Here is an 18142-nt window from a genome sequence, read left to right on the forward strand (position 1 = left end):
GTCCCCATCTCACACCGAGGGAGCAGGGCTCAGAGAGGCCCAGCCACCTGCCCAAGGCCACACGGTCTGGAAGTGCCCCCATTGAAAGGGGTCAGCCCGGCTCAGCCCTGCCAACTCTGTCCTGAAGCCTCACCTCCTCATGGACTCGGGGGAGATTTTCTAGCCTTCGGCGGACCTCTAAGGACACCTGATTTGGGAATGTGGGTTAGAGAGATTGTCAGTCATTTTCCAGCGTCGTCCCTCCAAAGTTAAAAGGCGTGTCACCCAGGTAAGAAGAAAAAGGAGCCCCTTTAAATGGAGCAGGAGCGGCCACCCCAGAGGAGCCGCCCAGCTGTCTTAGACCTCAAACCTTTGCAGTGTTAAAATGGCCAAACAGCCTTTGGGCTGGGCCTAAAGCAACTTTGTGTCCTAAAGACCTGTTTGCAAAGATAGTCAGAAAGCAGATACTATGACTACCAGGCTGAAAATTAAAAGCATTGTTTCGAGTCGGCGCCACTGTGTTACCGTATCTGTGCCCGTATCTGCACCAACAGCGACGCCTTCCTGCTGCGGATGGCGCGGTCCCCTCCCCTTCCTCGCCGATGCCCCTGGCCTTTGTCCCCTCCTCGGAACGCTGTGGGTTGCTGCCTGAATCAGGGCACCCTAATAGCGATCCTTATTGATCTCAACTAAGTGCAGTGGACTTAGAAAAGCCTTTGGCTTTTAGGTGGCCACCTGGAATTCTGGCCCAGCTTCTGCCGCGTGGAGGCGGAGCTTCCTGAAGGGCGGTTCATGGTGCTCCCCCGGGAAACGGCTCTGCTCCTCATGAAGCCAGCGCGGATCAGGGGAACGTCCCAGAACCCCAGAACTCTTCAGAGCCTGTGGGGACTCCTCCAGGCTCCCCTGGAAATGATGGCAATCAGGTGGGTCAACGTGGAAACCTCCTGGACTTGGTATCTGTTGCTGAGTAACAATTCCCCCCAGACTCAGCGGCCTAAAACTCCCCGTGGTCTCACAGCTCGGTGGGTCAGGAACCCAGGGGCAGCTGAGCGGGTCCTCTGGGCCAGGGTCTCTCCAGGGTTGTGGCCATCACGGGGCTTCCCCAGGAAGGCTCGGCTATCTGGCTCACTCCCGAAACTGCTGGTGGGCTTCAGTTCCTGGCCGCTGTTGAACGAAGGCCTCGCTCAGGTCCTGTGAGCTGTTGGATGCGGTTCCCTTCATTCCTTGCTATGGGGTGTCAGCTGGCGGCATGAGACAGGAGGAGGGCAGAGGGGGAGTGGGAAGGGAGGGGGAGGAGGGAAGGGGGGGAAGGGAGAGAGCTATAAGACGGAAGTCACAGTCCTTTTTTTTTTTTTTTTTTTAATCCTCATCCGAGGACATTTTTCCATTTTTTGCACAGACAGAGTGGGAGGGAGAGAGAGGAAGAGAGAGAGAGAGGGAAACATCGATGTGAAGGGACACATCAAGTGGCTGCCACCCACACGACCAACCAGGGCCAGGGACAAACTGCAACCGAGGTACATGCCCTTAGTGGGAACCGAACCCGGGCCTCTCCGGACCGCAGGCGGACGCTCTAACCGCTGAGCCAAACCAGCCAGGGCACAGTCCTTCTTTTTAATCCTCACCCGAGGATATTTTTTCATTGATCATCAGACAGAGTGGGAGGAAGAGTGAGGGGGAGAGAGAAACACTGATGTGAAAGGGACACATCAACTGGCTGCCTCCGACCCTGACCAGGGCCGGAGACGAACTGCAACCGAGATACATGCCCTTGACCGGAATGGAACCCATGACTCATTGGTCCGCAGGCCAACGCTCACCACTGAGCCAAACCGGCCAGGGTGGAAGTCCTAGTCTTTTGTGACCTGATCTGGGAAGTGGCCTGCTGTCCCTTTAACCACATTCTATTCTTGGAAGAGGGTCAGTAGGTCCTGCCCACACTCAAGTGGCTTCCTGGAGTCTTGGTTCCATTTGGGGAGAATATTCATACGTTTTGGTACAAAAAACATGAATGGATTTAATTTTGTGGGGCTGGCGGCCCCAGACCTTGCCAGAAGGGTTATGTAATATACCATAGACGTGCTTTTCAAAATCTACACAATTCTACGTTCTCAGACACCTCTGGTCTCAGGCTCTGGACACTGAAGTCCGGCGCTCCTGGAGCAGTTACCCTCGGGTGTGTTTCAATGTATACAGCTTGTTTTCCCAATAGTTTTATTCAATCACATCGTGATTTTCTTATGACTCAACCTGGGACTTCTTGTCTTGGGCTGAGATGTGCTCGGGACAGAACCCATCGTGAGTCCCCAGCCGAGCTACATTGCACGTGGTTTCCGAGGCCACGCGTCCCGAAACCCACCTGCCGCTTCGCCGCGGGCTGTGTTCCCATGGCGTCCGCGGGGTCGCCAGCCTCGTCTCGACCTTGGAAATGTTGTGGTATTTTACAGTGTGTGATGACATGCGTCCCATTGAAATACCCACAAACAGGCTGGTTTCCATAGATTAAACATCAGGGTTGAGACCGGCCAGGGTACCTGAATCTTCGCGTGTCCTCCACTTCGATTCTCAGCGGACGCCGATGATGGGACGCTGTGTTCTGTGCTGAGCCCCGGAGTGTGGCCCAGGTCAGGCCGAGGCCGGGGCGTCAGTGCGGGGGAGGAGGAAGGCACCGCCCTCTGCTACACGGACACAAACACAAACCAGCTCCCCGAGGTGCCTCCGAACCCGGCCCTCTTCTCGTCGACCGGGACAGGTGGGCATGCTGGCTTCTCCTGCACCCTCTGCCCAGCGGGAGTCCCCACTCCCCACCTTCCCCTTTGTAGGACCTGGAGCAGAGCCTCAGGGTGAGGCAGGAACCGGGGTTCACGTCAAATGTCCGTGAAAGGAGGGCAGAGGCCTGGTTGGCCCGCTCGGCGGTGGCTGGGGGGCCGGAGAAGCAGGGAGGTTTCGTGCGGAGCCCGTGGAAGCCCATCCTGTCTGCAAACCTTCGCTCACTGGCAAGTCTCAGGCTCCTTTCGGCTTTCAAGCTATCGGCAGGTCCTGGCCGGGGCGTCAGGGGGCCCTCCGGTGCTTTATCCCTCCTGGACGCAGGCCCGGGGCACTGGCCACAGACACCCGGTGCCGTCTCACTACAACCAGCGGCGGTGAGGTGGGACGGTACGCGGCAGGAGAGGACCTAGACAGATAGCTTTCAAATTCAATCACTTCTTTTTAAAGCCATACCCAGAAAGTCCCAAGGTATATAAAGAAAAATGCAGAGAATCCGTTTTGCCTTATGTAGTACATTAACCCAGGAGTGATACAAGGACGTTCCAGAAGGGAGGTATTGATAAACTGAACATGTCAAAGGGCTATTTTGTGGGTTTTTGCAAATGTGGAGGGGAGCTCTGTCCTCAGAGGGGCCGTGGGAGCTTTCTCCTCCCCTGGCATGGGCCCGGTGCCCGGCGGGCTGCCCGGCTGCCCCAGGGCCGGAGGCCCCGCCCCGCTCAGTGGATGCCCTCCTTCGGCCAGCCGAGCTCCTTGGCATACGTCCCTTTGCAGCTCTGAATCACTTTGTCGTACTCCAAGCACTTGTTCAGGCCGGGCACCCCGGACCGCCAGCCGATGAAGCCCTGGGTCGTCTTGGGGACCGGGGGTGATGGAAGCACCTGGAATGGAGATGCAAGGGGACGAGTCACCCTGGGCCATGGCGACATGAGGAGTGTCCCCAGAGGCACCTGGGTCCGCCCGTGAGGCCTGGTGTGGAAAAGACAGACCGCAAAGCCAGGGTCCCTTATAAGGTGGACCCCGAGACTCATGTCGGCCTGAAAGTAATGCTCACCAAACACATTCCTTTTCATGGGATTCATGGCCTCCAATAAAATTATTCTTATTCGGTCAAAGATCAAAAGGGGGGAGTGGGGGGAAGCATGGTGCAAAAATATCACACGCTGCCTTGATAAAATATAGGAGGGCATTGTCAGATGGGATTCTGGGAGTTATACACCTTCTGGCTTTGATTAGAATGCTTTATGACATGTGCGCGCACACATGCACACACGTGCACACACATGTACGCAACACACATACATGCACGCACACTGTGGAGACCACAAGAATGAAAAGCAATTGAACTTCATTAGAATCCAAAAGGAAAACAGGATTCTTTCTGAGATGAAAATAACAAACAAACAGCAATTCCGTTTCCTTCATCAGTTCCTGGGACAGACGACGTTTCTGGAAAACGAGGGTCAATGTTGAGGCTGTGTCCCCTTCTCCACATGAAGCAATGGCCTGCTCTGCGCTCGGGGTGATCTGAGCGGGAACAGCACTGAGGAGTGTTTGTTCTAACCGAACTGACATAAAGGGGCTTAATATGCTTGGGGTTAGGAGTTCACCCTGGGCTAGAAGCATTTTGGCACAGGCCGTGGCGGGAGGGGGCGGTCCTGGTGGATGGAGCCCCTTAACATATGTTCTTGATGAAGTATTAAAATTAATCTCCTGAGAGGCCACATGCAGGGAGGGACATCAATAAGTGCCAGAGGGGCCAAGGTCTCCTGGAGCCAGCTCTGGGTGGGATCGTCGCAGACAGGCCCTTGGGGACACACAGACGAGCTCTCAAGCCCCCCTCCAACTTGTGAGAAGAATGCAATCGAGAACCACCCTGGGAGGCCACACTGCACCCGCCAGATGGGCAAAGAAATGAACATGGCACCCTTAACAAGGGACCTGGGCAGAGCCTGTCGGTTCATTGTCTGTGAAGGGTGATATTGCCATTATCCACGAAAAGCGGAGGTCAAGGTCCCCCTCTCCTGGCTGCCTTCCGTCCTGAGCAGTTTTCACCCGGAGCTGCTTTCTCTGCAGCTGAGCAGAGGGAATGACGGGCCCGCGAGAAGAGGCCCAGGACCTACGGACCTCAGCGATGTCTAGCCTCTGACCCATCTCCGCAGCGGACTGGTCTCCGGCGGGCGCGCCGTCTAAGTCTGGCACTCACTCAGCGGCGGAGTGGTCTTCAGAGAGGCAGTTTCCACGTGTCATGGCCCTGTTTCCCATGCAGGCTGAGCTCCAATCCCAACTGCTACCTCTTCTCCATCCCGGCCCACCTCTCCATCCACATCCCTGCCCTCCCCACCCCTACCCCACCCCCCCCAGCTCACCAAGCTCCAGACACATTCCCGGCAAAGGGAACAGCACGTACAGATGCCCTGAGGCAGAGCAAAGGTTCATAGGTTTCAGGAGCAGCCAGGGATGTTGATGTGTCTGGAGCTTGGTCCCTGGCTGCTCCTGAAACCTATGAACCTTTGCTCTGCCTCAGGGCATCTGTACGTGCTGTTCCCTTTGCCGGGAATGCTTGTCCCTGGGCTGGCTGCTTGTTCTTCAGTCAGCTCCGCAGGGAGCCCCATCCCCAACATCACCCGTCCGTTTCCCCCATGGCCCCCAGCCCGGTGTACAACAATGCTGTCGATTTTCTTTTTCACCCCGGCGCCCCTGACCCAGGTGTGTGGGCTGGAGTGTCCTCCTCGTCCATCACCGTTTGCCCCTCCGAGCACCTGGCGCCCAGCAGCCAGCCGTCGCTGGCACTCTGAAAGTGCTGGGCACTGCTCGGGGCCTTCCCAGGCATCCCGCCGCTGGACCGGGTGCCACTCCCGGAAGCCGGGGCTTCCATGAACCTCCACTCTGGAAGGCCAAGCAGAGACAGACAGGTCCAGACCCCCCGGGGGGGAGTGCCCAGCAGCCTGGCTCCAGAGCCCGCCGCTGCCCGCCCTGCTCTCCCGCCCACTCCCTGCGTTTGCTGGAGGCTGAACCAGGCCCTCCTGCTCTGGCCCCTCTGCTTCTTCAGAGCCGCAGCGGAGCCTCTCACAGAGGGGACGGCCACCCGACGTGTGGGCCTGGAAGGGGCGTGGGAGGGGCGTGGAAAGGCTGGAGGGGCGTGGAAAGGCTGGAGGGGCGTGGAAAGGGCGTGGAAACAGGACTCCCCACCTGCCCGCCGCTGACTTCTTACCTTTGGGGGCTGGCTTTGGGCACCTGCACGGACACATTGCCCAGCGGGGCTTACTTGTCATGGGGGAAGCAAGTATTGAAACACAACATGCAAACCTTGATGTATTTCTCCACTGGGGTCACCGGCCGGATGCGGAACCTCTGGGGAAGCTCGATTCTGGGCTTTGGGGCGGGGGCGTTGTCCTCACACTCCGCCAGCTGGAACACAGTCCCAGAGTCAGGAAACCCCAGGCCGAGGTGGTGGCGTGTCCTCTCGGCCCCCAGACTGCTGAGTTTCACAGGTGACAAAGCTCGTCCCCATCGCAGTCAGAAGGGGGCAGGGGGCCTGCAGCCGCTAACAGCTGCCCCGGCCGCGCTCGGCCGCTGATCTCTACCCCCGAGGAGTCAGCTGAGAAAACTTGACAGGCAGGGACTCGAATTTAAAAATGCCAACCAGGGCCCAGGACCAACTTTGAAAATATCAGAGAAGAGCCCCACCGCCCCCTTCTAACTTTTAAAGCAATTTTGAACTCTTCGAAAATCCAATTTCATGGCGTAGAAAGCATATTAATATAGACTCTTTTTATCCAGATGATATTAATAAGGACTCATTTTATGCATAACATTTCAAACTGTCCAATTCTTGAAGTCTCAAAAATCTCGTCAAGAGTGGCATAACTTCGAAGCCAGTGGGATGGGGTGAGTTACGAACGGGTTGGCCCTGCCCTGAATCAGACCCATGTTGAATCGGGCAGCTCGTATTCGGTTCCGCCACCCTCCAGAGAAGCGTGGCTTCCTCGTGGCGTGTCCCATGCAGACCGGTGGCCACCAGCCCACGGAAGCCCACTCGCGTTTTGCAGGCCTGAATGGTTTTATAAATCGGAGCCACGATTCCAGACTTAGAAGATGGTATTTAAATGTCTGGGTGTCTGGACTCGAACAGCTAGAATATGCAGTTGGCCTCTCTAAGTGGTAGCTGGGCGGATGACGGCTGCGTCCGGCCAGGGACAGTGGTCTCCTTGCTGGAGTCCCCACCGGTCCCTAAGAATGATTACGCCTGGCCCTTTGCCCATTTCTGTTGCCTTGTTTAGGACATACCACGACATTTGCCTAAGAATCCCTCCTGTGCCAGCTCTGCCTCCCCATCTCAACCGCTTGGACCCTCAGTCACTCAGTGAGGCAGGTAAGGACTATCACCCCATTCTACAGATGGCAAGTCTGAGGCCAAGTGGCCCTGGACTCAGACCCGCTGCTCCCCCCGGAAGCTGCTCTTTGTTCGCTGCCTGACTTGGCACTGCTCCAGCCTCAACTGCTAATTGGTGACCCGAGCACAAAGGAGCACCCTCTGCATAGGGTCTGTGGTGCGGGTTCAAGAAGCTGCTTTGGAAGAAGCACGTAGTAAGTGTTCAATAAATACAGGAAAGGCCCTGGCTGGTTTGGCTCAGGGGTTAGAGTGTCGGCCCGTGGACCAATGACTCGCGGGTTCGATTCCGGTCAAGGGCATGTACCTCGGGTGCGGTTCATCCCTGGCCCTGGTCAGGTGGCACAGGAGGCAACCAGTTGACGTGGCTCTATCACATCGATGTTTCTCTCTCTTTCCCTCCCTCCCTCTCTGTCTGATGATAAATGGAAAAACATCCTCAGGTGTGGAATAAAAATAAATAAAAGTTCCGGAAAGGAAGGACGTTCAGTCCCAGAGGCCGCAGCCTGCCTCCCACACACTCGACTTTTGTTCTTGTCCATTACCCACTTCATAACCATTTATTCTCGGAAATGATCGATTCTAGAGCCTCTGGGCTGATACAAATTCTGTTTACCTCCTCGAGGGGGGTTGTTAAAAACCCCCACTTCTGGGCCCAGTTTTGCCGTGCTTCGGTCTCGGCCCTCAGGCGGTACCTCCTGAAACAGAAAGTTCCTGAGCTGGACAATCGGAAGGTGAACGTGGCGGGCCGGCAGGTCCCCTGGGGCACTTACAGCTGTCAGTGCACAGCCCCTGGACGGGGTTCTGTGCCGAGCGAGCACCCCTGTCGCCGAGAACCTCATGCTCAGGGGAGGGAGTCCCTGTCTGCAGAACAGACTCTGGCTGACTCTGCCCGAGGGGCCTGCAGGTACCTGTCTGGGAGTCCCTGTGAAGTACACAGCAAGTACCTCTGTTCTCAGGGCAAGGACCAGGGTGGGGTGAGTGAGGCCCATGAGGCGCAGAAGTTAAGGAGGCACCCACTCCCAGGCTCCTGCGCGGGCACAGCCAGTACCGCCGGGCCTTGAGCGCAAGTCCTCCTTAAACACCGCACCCCAGTGCCTGGCTCGCCCCACCCTGCTTTGCTTCCCATTAAGAAGCTGAGTTGAGTTGATATCAAGGAGTGGGTGTGTAAACATTTATTCATTTTGATTTTCAAGTTTCTTTTCTTATTTTGGAATCAATACCTGCCCCTCACTCTCCATGAGGTCTCAACAGTTTCAGAGGCCCTGGCCGAGCTCTCTGCCCTGGGCCCTGAGCATCTACAGTGAAGTCTGTTTCCAAAGGAGAGGTCACAGGAGCCATACTTAGAATTTTAAATGTTCTAGTAGCCACATTAATATAATTCAAAGCGAACAGGTGAACTTAATTCACACTTTTGGGGTGTCCAATCTTTAAAAGCTGGTATTTTACATTTACAGCTCATCCCTACTTGGAACAGTTCCATTTCAAGTGCTCAGTGGCCACTTTGGACATTGCTTCACTGTCTCTGTTTATATAGGAAGGCCCATCTGATTTGGGTCTTGAAGGACGTGTAGGAGTTTATCTGGTAGAAAAAGAAGAAAGGGGCATTCTAGGCAGCAGGACAGACCCCGCTATGGTAGTCTCTCCTACTGGGGGTACTTGCATAACAATAAAAATACAGATTTAAACAAAACTAATAGCTGTGTATTTTATACCAAATAATACTGGCTTTGCATTTTCAAGAGCGATATAAAGTTTTCTATAAAAATACATGTCTTACATGAAACAAAGCCAGTTTAAAAAATATATTAACTGACTACTGGAGGTTAAACGTGGTGAAAGAGAGATGACAGAATAAGTGAAGTTTAAGGGGCACAGGGTGTTGTTACTAAAACTTCTAAGTTTACTTATCGGCATCTAAACTAGTAACTCCCCATATTGGCTAAAACCTCGAAGAGATGGGATGATGCTGAGCCGCTGGAGAGAACGCCAAAGAAAAACCACCATATGCATCTCTGCTGAGCACGAATCTTACAGAAAACGGACCTATTCTTCAAATTAAAATGTCTAATTATTTTTTAAAATCTAGGGAAAGCAAGAGAGACTATAGAATGTATATGTATCTCTCATTCAAACGGAACAAATATTAAGGTGTTTGTTTAGTTCCTTTCTTAACAATTTGGTCTTAAAAATAAGAACACATCTGTTGCTCTCAAGCAGAGCCTTGCGGATGGTTGTGGAGCCCGACGCAAAATCTTTCGGGTTCTTGCAGTGAGCCCCCAAGACAGAGAACGGAAAGCCCTCGGGTCGACCACGTGTCCCTATCACGGCCTTCGTTCCTCAAGGCCCCTGACCACCTCCAGGACAGGATGGAAACCAAGGTCACTAGATGTGTCCACTGCAGACGGGAGCGGCCCAGCCCACCGGGTTACCGGATCCCCCGCGTTACCAGATCTCGTCCTGGGCCACGAGGTTCATGCGCTCGGCCGCCGCGATGCTGATCGGTTTCTGCGCCATGGGCCCTGGGGTCTCTGTAGCCCGCCGCGCCGCCGCCCTGGCTCAGCGTCTTTGTCGCCCAGGAGACCGGTTGCCAAGCAACACAGGACGCGGAGGCGGAGGCAGCGCCGCACCTGGCGGGGGTGGGGCCGCGGGGCGCGCACTGGATCCGTGCGCAGTGCCCGCCTCCGCCCGCCTCTGCGCTCTTCGCCCGCCTCCCTCCTCGCTGCCCATCTGCCTGGACCTGGCTTCTCTGCGGAACACCTTGGGGAAACATCAAGACCTAACACCCGCCTCCTTTAAAACCTAGACCTGGAATGCAAGCATACACACTGACAAGTGTACCAAGCTGTGTGCCAAGCTTAATGTCACAGAGAACGCACCCCTGTAACCACCGCCTGGAGTAGGGGATGGGACATTCCAGCCCCTCCCCTTGTCTAGGGCAGAGATTAGTTTGGCCACTTTGTGAACTCTGTGTTTGGCTTCCTGGGCCCAATGCCATGTCTGAGGGGTCCATCCACACCGCTGTGCTAGCCGTCAGGTGCCCACTTGCATTCCGCTGCTGCAGACATCGGAGTGGAGTTCCTGCTACCGCCAGAGCTGCTTCGACTCTACCTGCGGGAGGCCTCTGGAGAACGGAGGTGTGCATTTCTGTTGGCACCCACTCTTTTTTCTCTTTATTGATTTTAGAGAGAGACGACAGGAGAGGGAGAGAGAGAAACATTGATGAGAGAGAACATCACTTGGCTGCCTCCTGCGTGCCCCCCACTGGGGATCGGGCCCACAACCTGGGCATGTGCCCTGAGTGGGAATTGAACTGGTGACCTCTTGGTGCATGGGTTGATGCTCAACCACTGAGCCACACCAGTCGGGCTGGCACCCACTCTTTATAACAATCCCCAAATGAAATTCACAGATAACATCTTCTCCAGACCTGCACCCACACTCTCTCTCATGCCCATCCACAACTGACCCCTCATCACTGGGGTGCTCAATCGGTGTTTGGGAAATGACTTGTGGACCCTCAGGGCTTCCACCGCACCGCGTTGCCATAGGCCTGGAACAGGAAAATGGGTCTAAGATTCAAGAATAAGCGGATCAACCTTGCAGGTGGGGGAACGTTATTTTGCCTGAGCTGCCATGGGACACACAGGTGTCCAGAGCCTCACGGGACCCAGAGAAGAGAGGCACCGTGTTCGGCTGACCTGCAGGCCACCTCCTGATACTTCCCAAGGTCCCATCTACAGGGACTTGGATGTTTCCATCATCCAGTTGGGTGTCCGTGGCTCTCCCTGGCGTGTCTCTCTCCCTCTGCCCTCCTCCCTCACCCACAGCTGTATTCTTTTACCGGGCGTTTGGAGGATGGGAGCTCCTCTCGTAACGATGTTCTCCACACCCAAGGTGCGTGAGGTTCTTCCTGGCTGTTGGAAATGCTGGGTGGAGGCCCAAGACTGGGGCGGTCCTAACTGCTCAGCCAAAATAGTGAGGGGCAGGCAGGGCGGGGCGGAGCGGAATGGGTTAATAGTGAACATGTAACACGCCAGCCCTGGGGCTGAGCACGTCTCAGGCTGGGCCCGACTGCCACGGTGTGGATGGGTGTCCAGGGTGGCCCGGGGCTTTCTTCCTGGCTTTTCCTCTGAGGTCACCGTCCCCAGAACGGGAAGGAAGGTGTCCTTGGGAGAACTGAGTAGTAAGTGGACGGCTCAGAAAAGAAGACCCATCCAGTGGGGAGGCCTCTGCTTCTCCCTTGGGACGCTTCGAAGATGATTCTGTTCAAATGATGAATTAAGAATAAACTCGTTTACCGAATGTCTATAAGCCAGACACCGAGGGTTCATTCATTCTGCAAATGTTTGCTGAGCGCTTCCTTCGTGCCTGGGGACCCAGGAGGGAACAAGCCGACAGAGGTCCTCCTGGGGCTGACATGTCTGCAGTGGGGGCTGACATGTCTGCAGTGGGGGCTGACATGTCTGCAGGGAGGACAGACACGCAGACAAGGCCCAGAGAACTGCGTGCTGCCACGTTGTCGCAGGGAAGGAGGCGACAGTCGGGAGGAGGGGTGTGGAAGGGACTATTTTAATAAAGGCCTCTCAAGAGGGAACATTTGAGCACAGAGGGTGACCTTGCAAAGGGATTGGAAGGGTGTTCCGTGGAGGGGGGAGGAGCAGCACAAAGGTCGGAGGTGGAAGCAGCCTGGGGTGCTTGGGGAACACGGAGGCCAGTGGGGCTTTGGGCTCCCGGAAAGTGCAGAAACGGAAAAGCAAGCCGGATCCCCAGGAGTTCGCCGGGTAGGACAGGGATGTCCGTGCCCCCGTGATGACGGACCAGCTGCCAGAGGCAGCTGCGGTGGGATGAAGGCCACTGAGCGCGGCGGGCGAGGCAGAAGAGGGCGGAGGAGATGGGTGAGCTGGGATTTGAAGGGTGCACACCGGCTTCTTCCCCCAACTGCGCACGAGCCGCCACTCCCGCCGCGGGGTGTGTGCTCTGGACCCTGAATCAGCGCACATGCGGGACCTTCCCCCCTCAGCGGTGGTGCCAGGTTCGGGCAATCGCTACAGGAGGTCCAGTTAAAGGTGAATTTCCTGGGGCACACGGGAGATACAGTTTCTTCGCCTATCGCTTTCATGGATCTGAAACAGGGAGAGCCGAGGCAGGGAAAGACGGCCGCGTGGCCGCCTGGACACGGACACGGAGACTGTTTACAGCTTGCAGACAGTTCGCTGTGTTCCTGTATATTAATATTTTTGGCCCTCTCTCCGTGTTCTGGGACAGTTTTTTGTTTTTTTCTCCTTGCTGTTGCTTTATAAAACATTTCGGCGGCTGGAGCCAAATGCTTCTTTTTAGTTCTGAAGCTTAAACAGTTTCTTCTTTATTCTACATTTTTCATTTTTATTTATTTTTTTAACCACAGCTCAGCAAGCTTTGTGCCCGCGCGCGCCTGCCAACCTGTGCGCCTTTCCACCGATTTGCCTCCACCGCCCGGCGGCGGGAAGCGTGGGTGCCAAGTGCCCGTCGCCAGGGAACGCAGCCGATGGCCCGACCCTGCTCCAGCCTCAGGTGCTCAGTAGTCCTGGTCTTTCCACATTCATGCGGCTGGCTGTTTTTTATGATCCTCACCCGAGGATATTTCTGTTTGTGCTCAGATAGAGTGGGAAGGAGGGGGAGACAGAGAGGGAGAGAGAGAGAAACACCAGCGTGAGAGGAACACGTCGACTGGCTGCCCCCCACACGACCCCGACCAGGGCCAGGGACCAACTGCGACCGAGGCACGTGCCCCTGACCAGAACCGAACCTGAGACTCTTTGGTCTGCGGGCTGACGCTTTAAGCGCTGAGCCAAACCGGCCAGGGCTCATTAGGATGTCTTTTGTCACAGCAAAAGAACTGTTTTTTCACTTTGCGACACCTAGCAGGGGCGGGGAATCTTTTTTCTGCCAAGGGCTATTCGGATATTTATCACATCATTCGGAGGCCGTACAAAATGATGAACTTATTAGCTCTGTGTGGTCAGGCGAATTTGGTGAGGGTGTGATGTTAGCTGGTATTGGTTTCCAGGGCCTTACGTGGCCCCCGGGCTGGACGTTCCCCACCCCTGAAGGGACAGTTGACTTCGTTCTCTGGGTCTTACTGAGCAGGAAGGAGCTGGAAGCCTCCCTCGGGACTGTGCTCTCCGTTTGGCCTCATGACTGAGTAGTGCCCCAACTAGAGGCGCCCCACCAGACTGGAGGTGCAGCTTGTCCCTCACGGTCTGTCCTTGGCCCCTCCTTTCCAGCCTCTTTGTGCAGGGCTCTTGCAGTGTCAGCAAAGCCCAAGGTCTTTGTGGAAAGAGGAGTAAGTTTGAATTGCAGTGACCTTGACTTCCAGGTGTGACCAGCCCTCGCCAGCCTGGGGGCTTTGGGGACCCCGGGAAGTAGAGGGTATCATGGGCTTCCACCTTCCAGAGTGCAGTGTTGGAGAAGGGGTGGGGTCAGAAAGGCATGTGCTCTGACCCCGGAGGTGTCGCCGAGAAAGGGCTTAGATGTAGCTTTACGTCACAGATACCACACTCGAGTGGGAACTTAAGTGTGATGACTGTCTGTTATCCCAGAGGGATTTTATTATTAGCCGCACTGGGTTCTGCAGGGAAACCGGATCTGGGGCAGGAAGGTTGAAGGGGCTGGTTTCCCGTTCTGTCCAAAAGATGCCGCATCCCTTTGTTTACTCCTGGTGGCTCCAGGCTAACCTCCCAAGGCCGGAGCGCTTTGGACGGCCATTCTTTCTTCCATTCCTTCAACCAACACATAGTTATGGAGTCTCTTCTGTGTGCTGGGCCTGTGCTGGGCCAGCAGGGACAAGACAGGCCTATCCCAGCCTTAGGAAGCTCCCAGTCCAGTAAACAAACCAGGAGATTCTTCATGTGTTTTATTTTGTATAAAAACAAATAAAGGGTGGTGTGGGGTCAGGGAGCTCTCTCGGCAGCGTGGTCCAGAAGATGGCATTTGAGCAGGGTCCCAAGCGAGGCAAGGATGCCTTTGTCGCTGGAGACAGCAGAGGGTATCCCCGGGGACTGGGCCTGGGAGGCCCGGCAGGCTGGGGTGGGGGTTCAGGTTTTATTCCAAGTTCAGTGGGAGGTCCTTAGTGCATTTGGGTAGCACTGTCCAGTCCAACACACAGGGTCTCTGTCCTTGGGCATGGCATAGGACACACCATCCCCCCTAGTCCCCACTGCCCCTCGAAGAACATTCTCTGATATTCTCTTGCCAACTTCCAGGTTTGGCTGGGGGCATCAGGAATTCAGGGCCGAGACCTCATGAGAGAGAGGAAGAAGGTTGTTCTTCTGAAATCTTTTTTGGATCATCCCCTCCCATGCTTGAAGTAGTTCTGGGTAATAGCAGCTAATTTTATTGCCGCCGTTCCCAACCAGCTCCAGGCCTGACCAATCACCAGGTGATATCTTTCTGGCTGCAGTGATTGGTTTGACAAAAAACCATGTGACTCAAGCAGGGCCAATCAGAGTCCTTCCCTGGGATTTTTACAAAAAGACACCATGCTGGGATAATAAGAGCTCTATTTTTGTCAGACTCATGACTGTGATGAGAACTGAAATTTATCAACAAGTCCTTCCCAAGCATCACTGCATTTCCCAAGCACAACAGCCCTATTCTTAGCTTGCAGAGGTAAAACAGAATCAGAGAACTTAAGCCACTTGTCCATAGTCACAGAGCTATAAAGACAGAAAACTGAGCCCTGGCCAGTTTGGCTCAGCGGTTAGAGCGTCGGCCCGCAGACCAGAGAGTCCTGAGTTTGGTTCTTGCTAAGGGCATGTCCCTTGGTTGCAGTTTGTCTCCAGCCCCTGTTGGGGTCATGTGGGTGGCAGCCAGTCACTGTGTCTCTCTCACATTGATGTTTCTCTCTCTCTCTTCCTCTCTCCTTCCCGCTCTATCTGAAGATATATGCAAAAATGTCCTTGAGTGAGGATTTAAAAAAAAAAGACAGAAAACTGAGACCCAGATATACTTAGCCACCTGGGTGACAAATCACAAGAACCCATTTAGGCCTCTCAGAAGGATAACACTCAGGAATATGTCGGTTCCTATGTGGCACTTTGAACAATCCCAACGACTCGCAAGGGAGTGAATAGTCCTGCCCTTTCCTGTCTTCCCGAGGTTTGAGGTTCGAGGTTCGAGTGAAAGGCCCTTCAGAGGAGTATCTGTTGGGTGTTAACAACCTATCAGGTGCCAGCTCCCGGTGGGGGTGGTCTAGGGGCTCAGTCCCATTCCTCGCCCAGCCCCAGCCCCTGGGCAGCGCCTGCCACGTAGCAGGCCGTCAGCAGACACGTGTTTGCTTAGCGCAGGCGGGGAGCTGTTCGGGGACTTCCCCTGGGCTCGCATGGCAACCCGAGTGGCGGGGAGCCACGGTCCCCATCTCTGTCGGGCAGAGGCCTTCTCCTGTCATGGCCGTGGGGCCAGGGCCCGGGGCCTCTGCGCATTGGATCTGAAAGGCACACTTGTTCTCTGGAGTGCCCTCTGCCAGCATCCCTCCCACGGTGTCTGGGGAGCCGTCTCGGAGGCTCCTATTGTTCACTTTTAGATAACTCCGCGCAAAATGGATTTTAAATGAAAGCTTGGGGGCTCTGTGACACCCAGAGGGCTAAGTCGGGAATTTCTACTTTTTCAGAGGTTTGCTAGCGCAGTGATTACCGGAGAGCTGCCACGTGCCCGGCTCCCAAAGCCGATAATCAGCAGGCGGCTGCGGGCTCCCCGCTCCCAGCTCCCCGCTCCCGGCTGTGGTCAATCACCGGGGAGGCTGGGCAGGCCGGTGCAGACAGGAATCCCGGGGCTGTCGGGCCCAGAGCCCAGGGCCGCTCCGCAGCAGCCTGTCCCTGCGTTTATTTTCTGTGACCGCTGGGGAGCAGCGGGGGAGGGGAGCCGAGATGGTCTCCATCCCCTACGCTGCTCGTCGAGGAGGCGACGTCCTGGGCTCCCAGACAGAGCCAGGGGCTCCCAGACTCAGGCGCAGGCTGCAGGTCCTCCTGGGCGAGAGGCTGCTTCCCCATGAAGAAAGGGAAGGTCGATACCGAAGACCCCCACACCCTGCTGACAGGTATGGGGCCCGAGTGTCCTGTGACCAGCTTGGACTTTGTCCTAGCTGGGAGACTTTGAACGTGTGAATGCCCACCTGGCAGCCCCAGCCCAGGAACAGGAAGTAACCACGTGGGATGTTCTGAGCATAGAAGTCCCCACATGACCCTGACCAGGGCCGGGGATCGAACCTGCAACCCAGGTATGCGCCTGTGACTGGGGCTCAAACCCGAAACCCTTTGGTCCACAGGCTGATGCTCCAACTGCAGAGCCAAACCGGCCAGGGCTGAAATTTCTTTTACTGATGGAAGGTTTTGCTCTGGGTAGGGTGTGCCCTGCCCTATTGTGTTTAGGCCCCTCTGGCCTGGAGAACGGACTTCGAAGCAGACTGGAGGCCAGAGCGCCAGTTGGGAGTTCTTGGTGACACCTGGAGAAGTGGAGATGAGGCTTGGGCCCAGAGAATTGGCATTTGGGGGTCGGGAGGAAGAATTAAAAATGGTGGGCTGTGGGAGAAATTAGGAGGTTGTACTAGCCAGGGCTTTACTTGAAAGTGTTAGATATTCAGCTCAAATCAGCTTGAATAACAAAGGGAATTGTTCAGTTCCTGTATCTGAAGAGTTTGGAGGCTTCAGGTAAGGCTGGATCCAGGACCTGGTCTCCTCCACCCTTGGCTCTGGCACCTCCCTGCTGGCCTGAGGCAGGTCCTCTCTGGCAGTGGCCCCCAGCAGCTCCGGGCTCCAGGGTGGGTGGAGGGTCCTGCTCTCCCCATTGTTCCCGCATGAGTCTCAGGATTCTCTCTGGCTGCACTGTCAGGCTGTGTGTCCATCTCTGGCAGGGTCACTATGAACAGCAGATGGAATGAGCTGATTGACAGGCTGGGACCATGTGTCCACTCTAACACCTGGTTGGTTCCTGGACACACAGTCAAGGTGTGGACAGGCAAACCCAGCAAGTGTCCTCTGTGCAGGACGTGGGGCCCAGTGGACATGGGGGAGGAAACAGATGTCACAGGTGATTCAGCATCATGCTGAGGTATGGCCAGGGGCTGGGGCTGGTTGCCAGGGATGGCGAAACAGCTAGGACAGCAACGACATTTGGACCAAATTAAACCAAATAACTCTCTGTCTCTGCCCGGAGTAGTTGGTCCTGATTTATAGACCTGTAATGGCCGGGCCTTGGTTTGCCTAGAACTCAGCTGCGTTTCTCCTTTATCTCTAACTTAAGACCTTGTCACACGCTACGTGCTCACTGTGTTCACTACTCCTCATTCAGGGAAAGGAAGGACCCAGCGCAATTTTGCCTTTTATCTCCTGGGACAATCGGCTTGTCACACTGATGATAATCAGGACGGGTTTTACAGGAAACAGTGTTTTTCGGTCAATACAGAAAATGTTTTGGGTTTTTTTTTTATCCTCACCCGGGGACATTTTTGCATTTATCTTCAGATAGAGCGGGAGGGAGAGAAGGAGGAAGAGAGAGAGAGAGAGAGAGAGAAACATCGATGTGAGAGAGAGACTTCAAGTGGTTGCCACCCACAAGACCCCAACCACTTGCCCTGGCCTCTTTGGCTCAGCGGTTGGAGCGTCGGCCTGCGGACCAGAGTCCTGGGTTCAGTTCCCGCTAGGGGCACATACCAAAAAAAAAAAAAAAAAAAAGACCCATCTGGGGCCGGGGACAAACTTCAACCGAGGTACATGCCCTCAGTGGGAACTGAACCCGGGCCTCTCTGGACCACAGGCCGATGCTCTAACCACTGAACCAAACTGTCCAGGACCAGAAAATGTTTTGCCGGTGAGTCCATTGTGGGGGGACTGTGGGAGCCTGGGGTCAAGGTTGCCTTCAGGTGTGCCAAGGAGGCTCCAGCCATGTGGTTAAATTGTGAGGTTCCCTCTCCCCAGCTTGGGGGGCGCCGATCCACCCCCAGCTCTTTGCTGGGTCTTCCACCAACAG

At 55.4% G+C, this 18142-nt stretch overlaps 1 protein-coding gene across 1 annotated transcript in view; it reads right to left on the reverse strand.

The window, feature by feature from the left end:
* Positions 1-3464: 3464 nt before the first annotated feature.
* The window catches only part of CUNH20orf85 (chromosome unknown C20orf85 homolog), an 87748-nt gene continuing 73070 nt past the window's right edge, over positions 3465-18142 (reverse strand). The window contains 5 exon segments of the mRNA XM_036244668.1: positions 3465-3626; positions 6055-6156; positions 7755-7836; positions 9588-9853; positions 9856-9887. Coding sequence (XP_036100561.1) covers positions 3465-3626; positions 6055-6156; positions 7755-7836; positions 9588-9853; positions 9856-9887 — 644 coding nt within the window.

The sequence above is a fragment of the Molossus molossus genome, unplaced genomic scaffold (genome assembly GCF_014108415.1).
Source record: "Molossus molossus isolate mMolMol1 unplaced genomic scaffold, mMolMol1.p scaffold_m16_p_6, whole genome shotgun sequence".
NCBI lineage: Eukaryota > Metazoa > Chordata > Mammalia > Chiroptera > Molossidae > Molossus > Molossus molossus.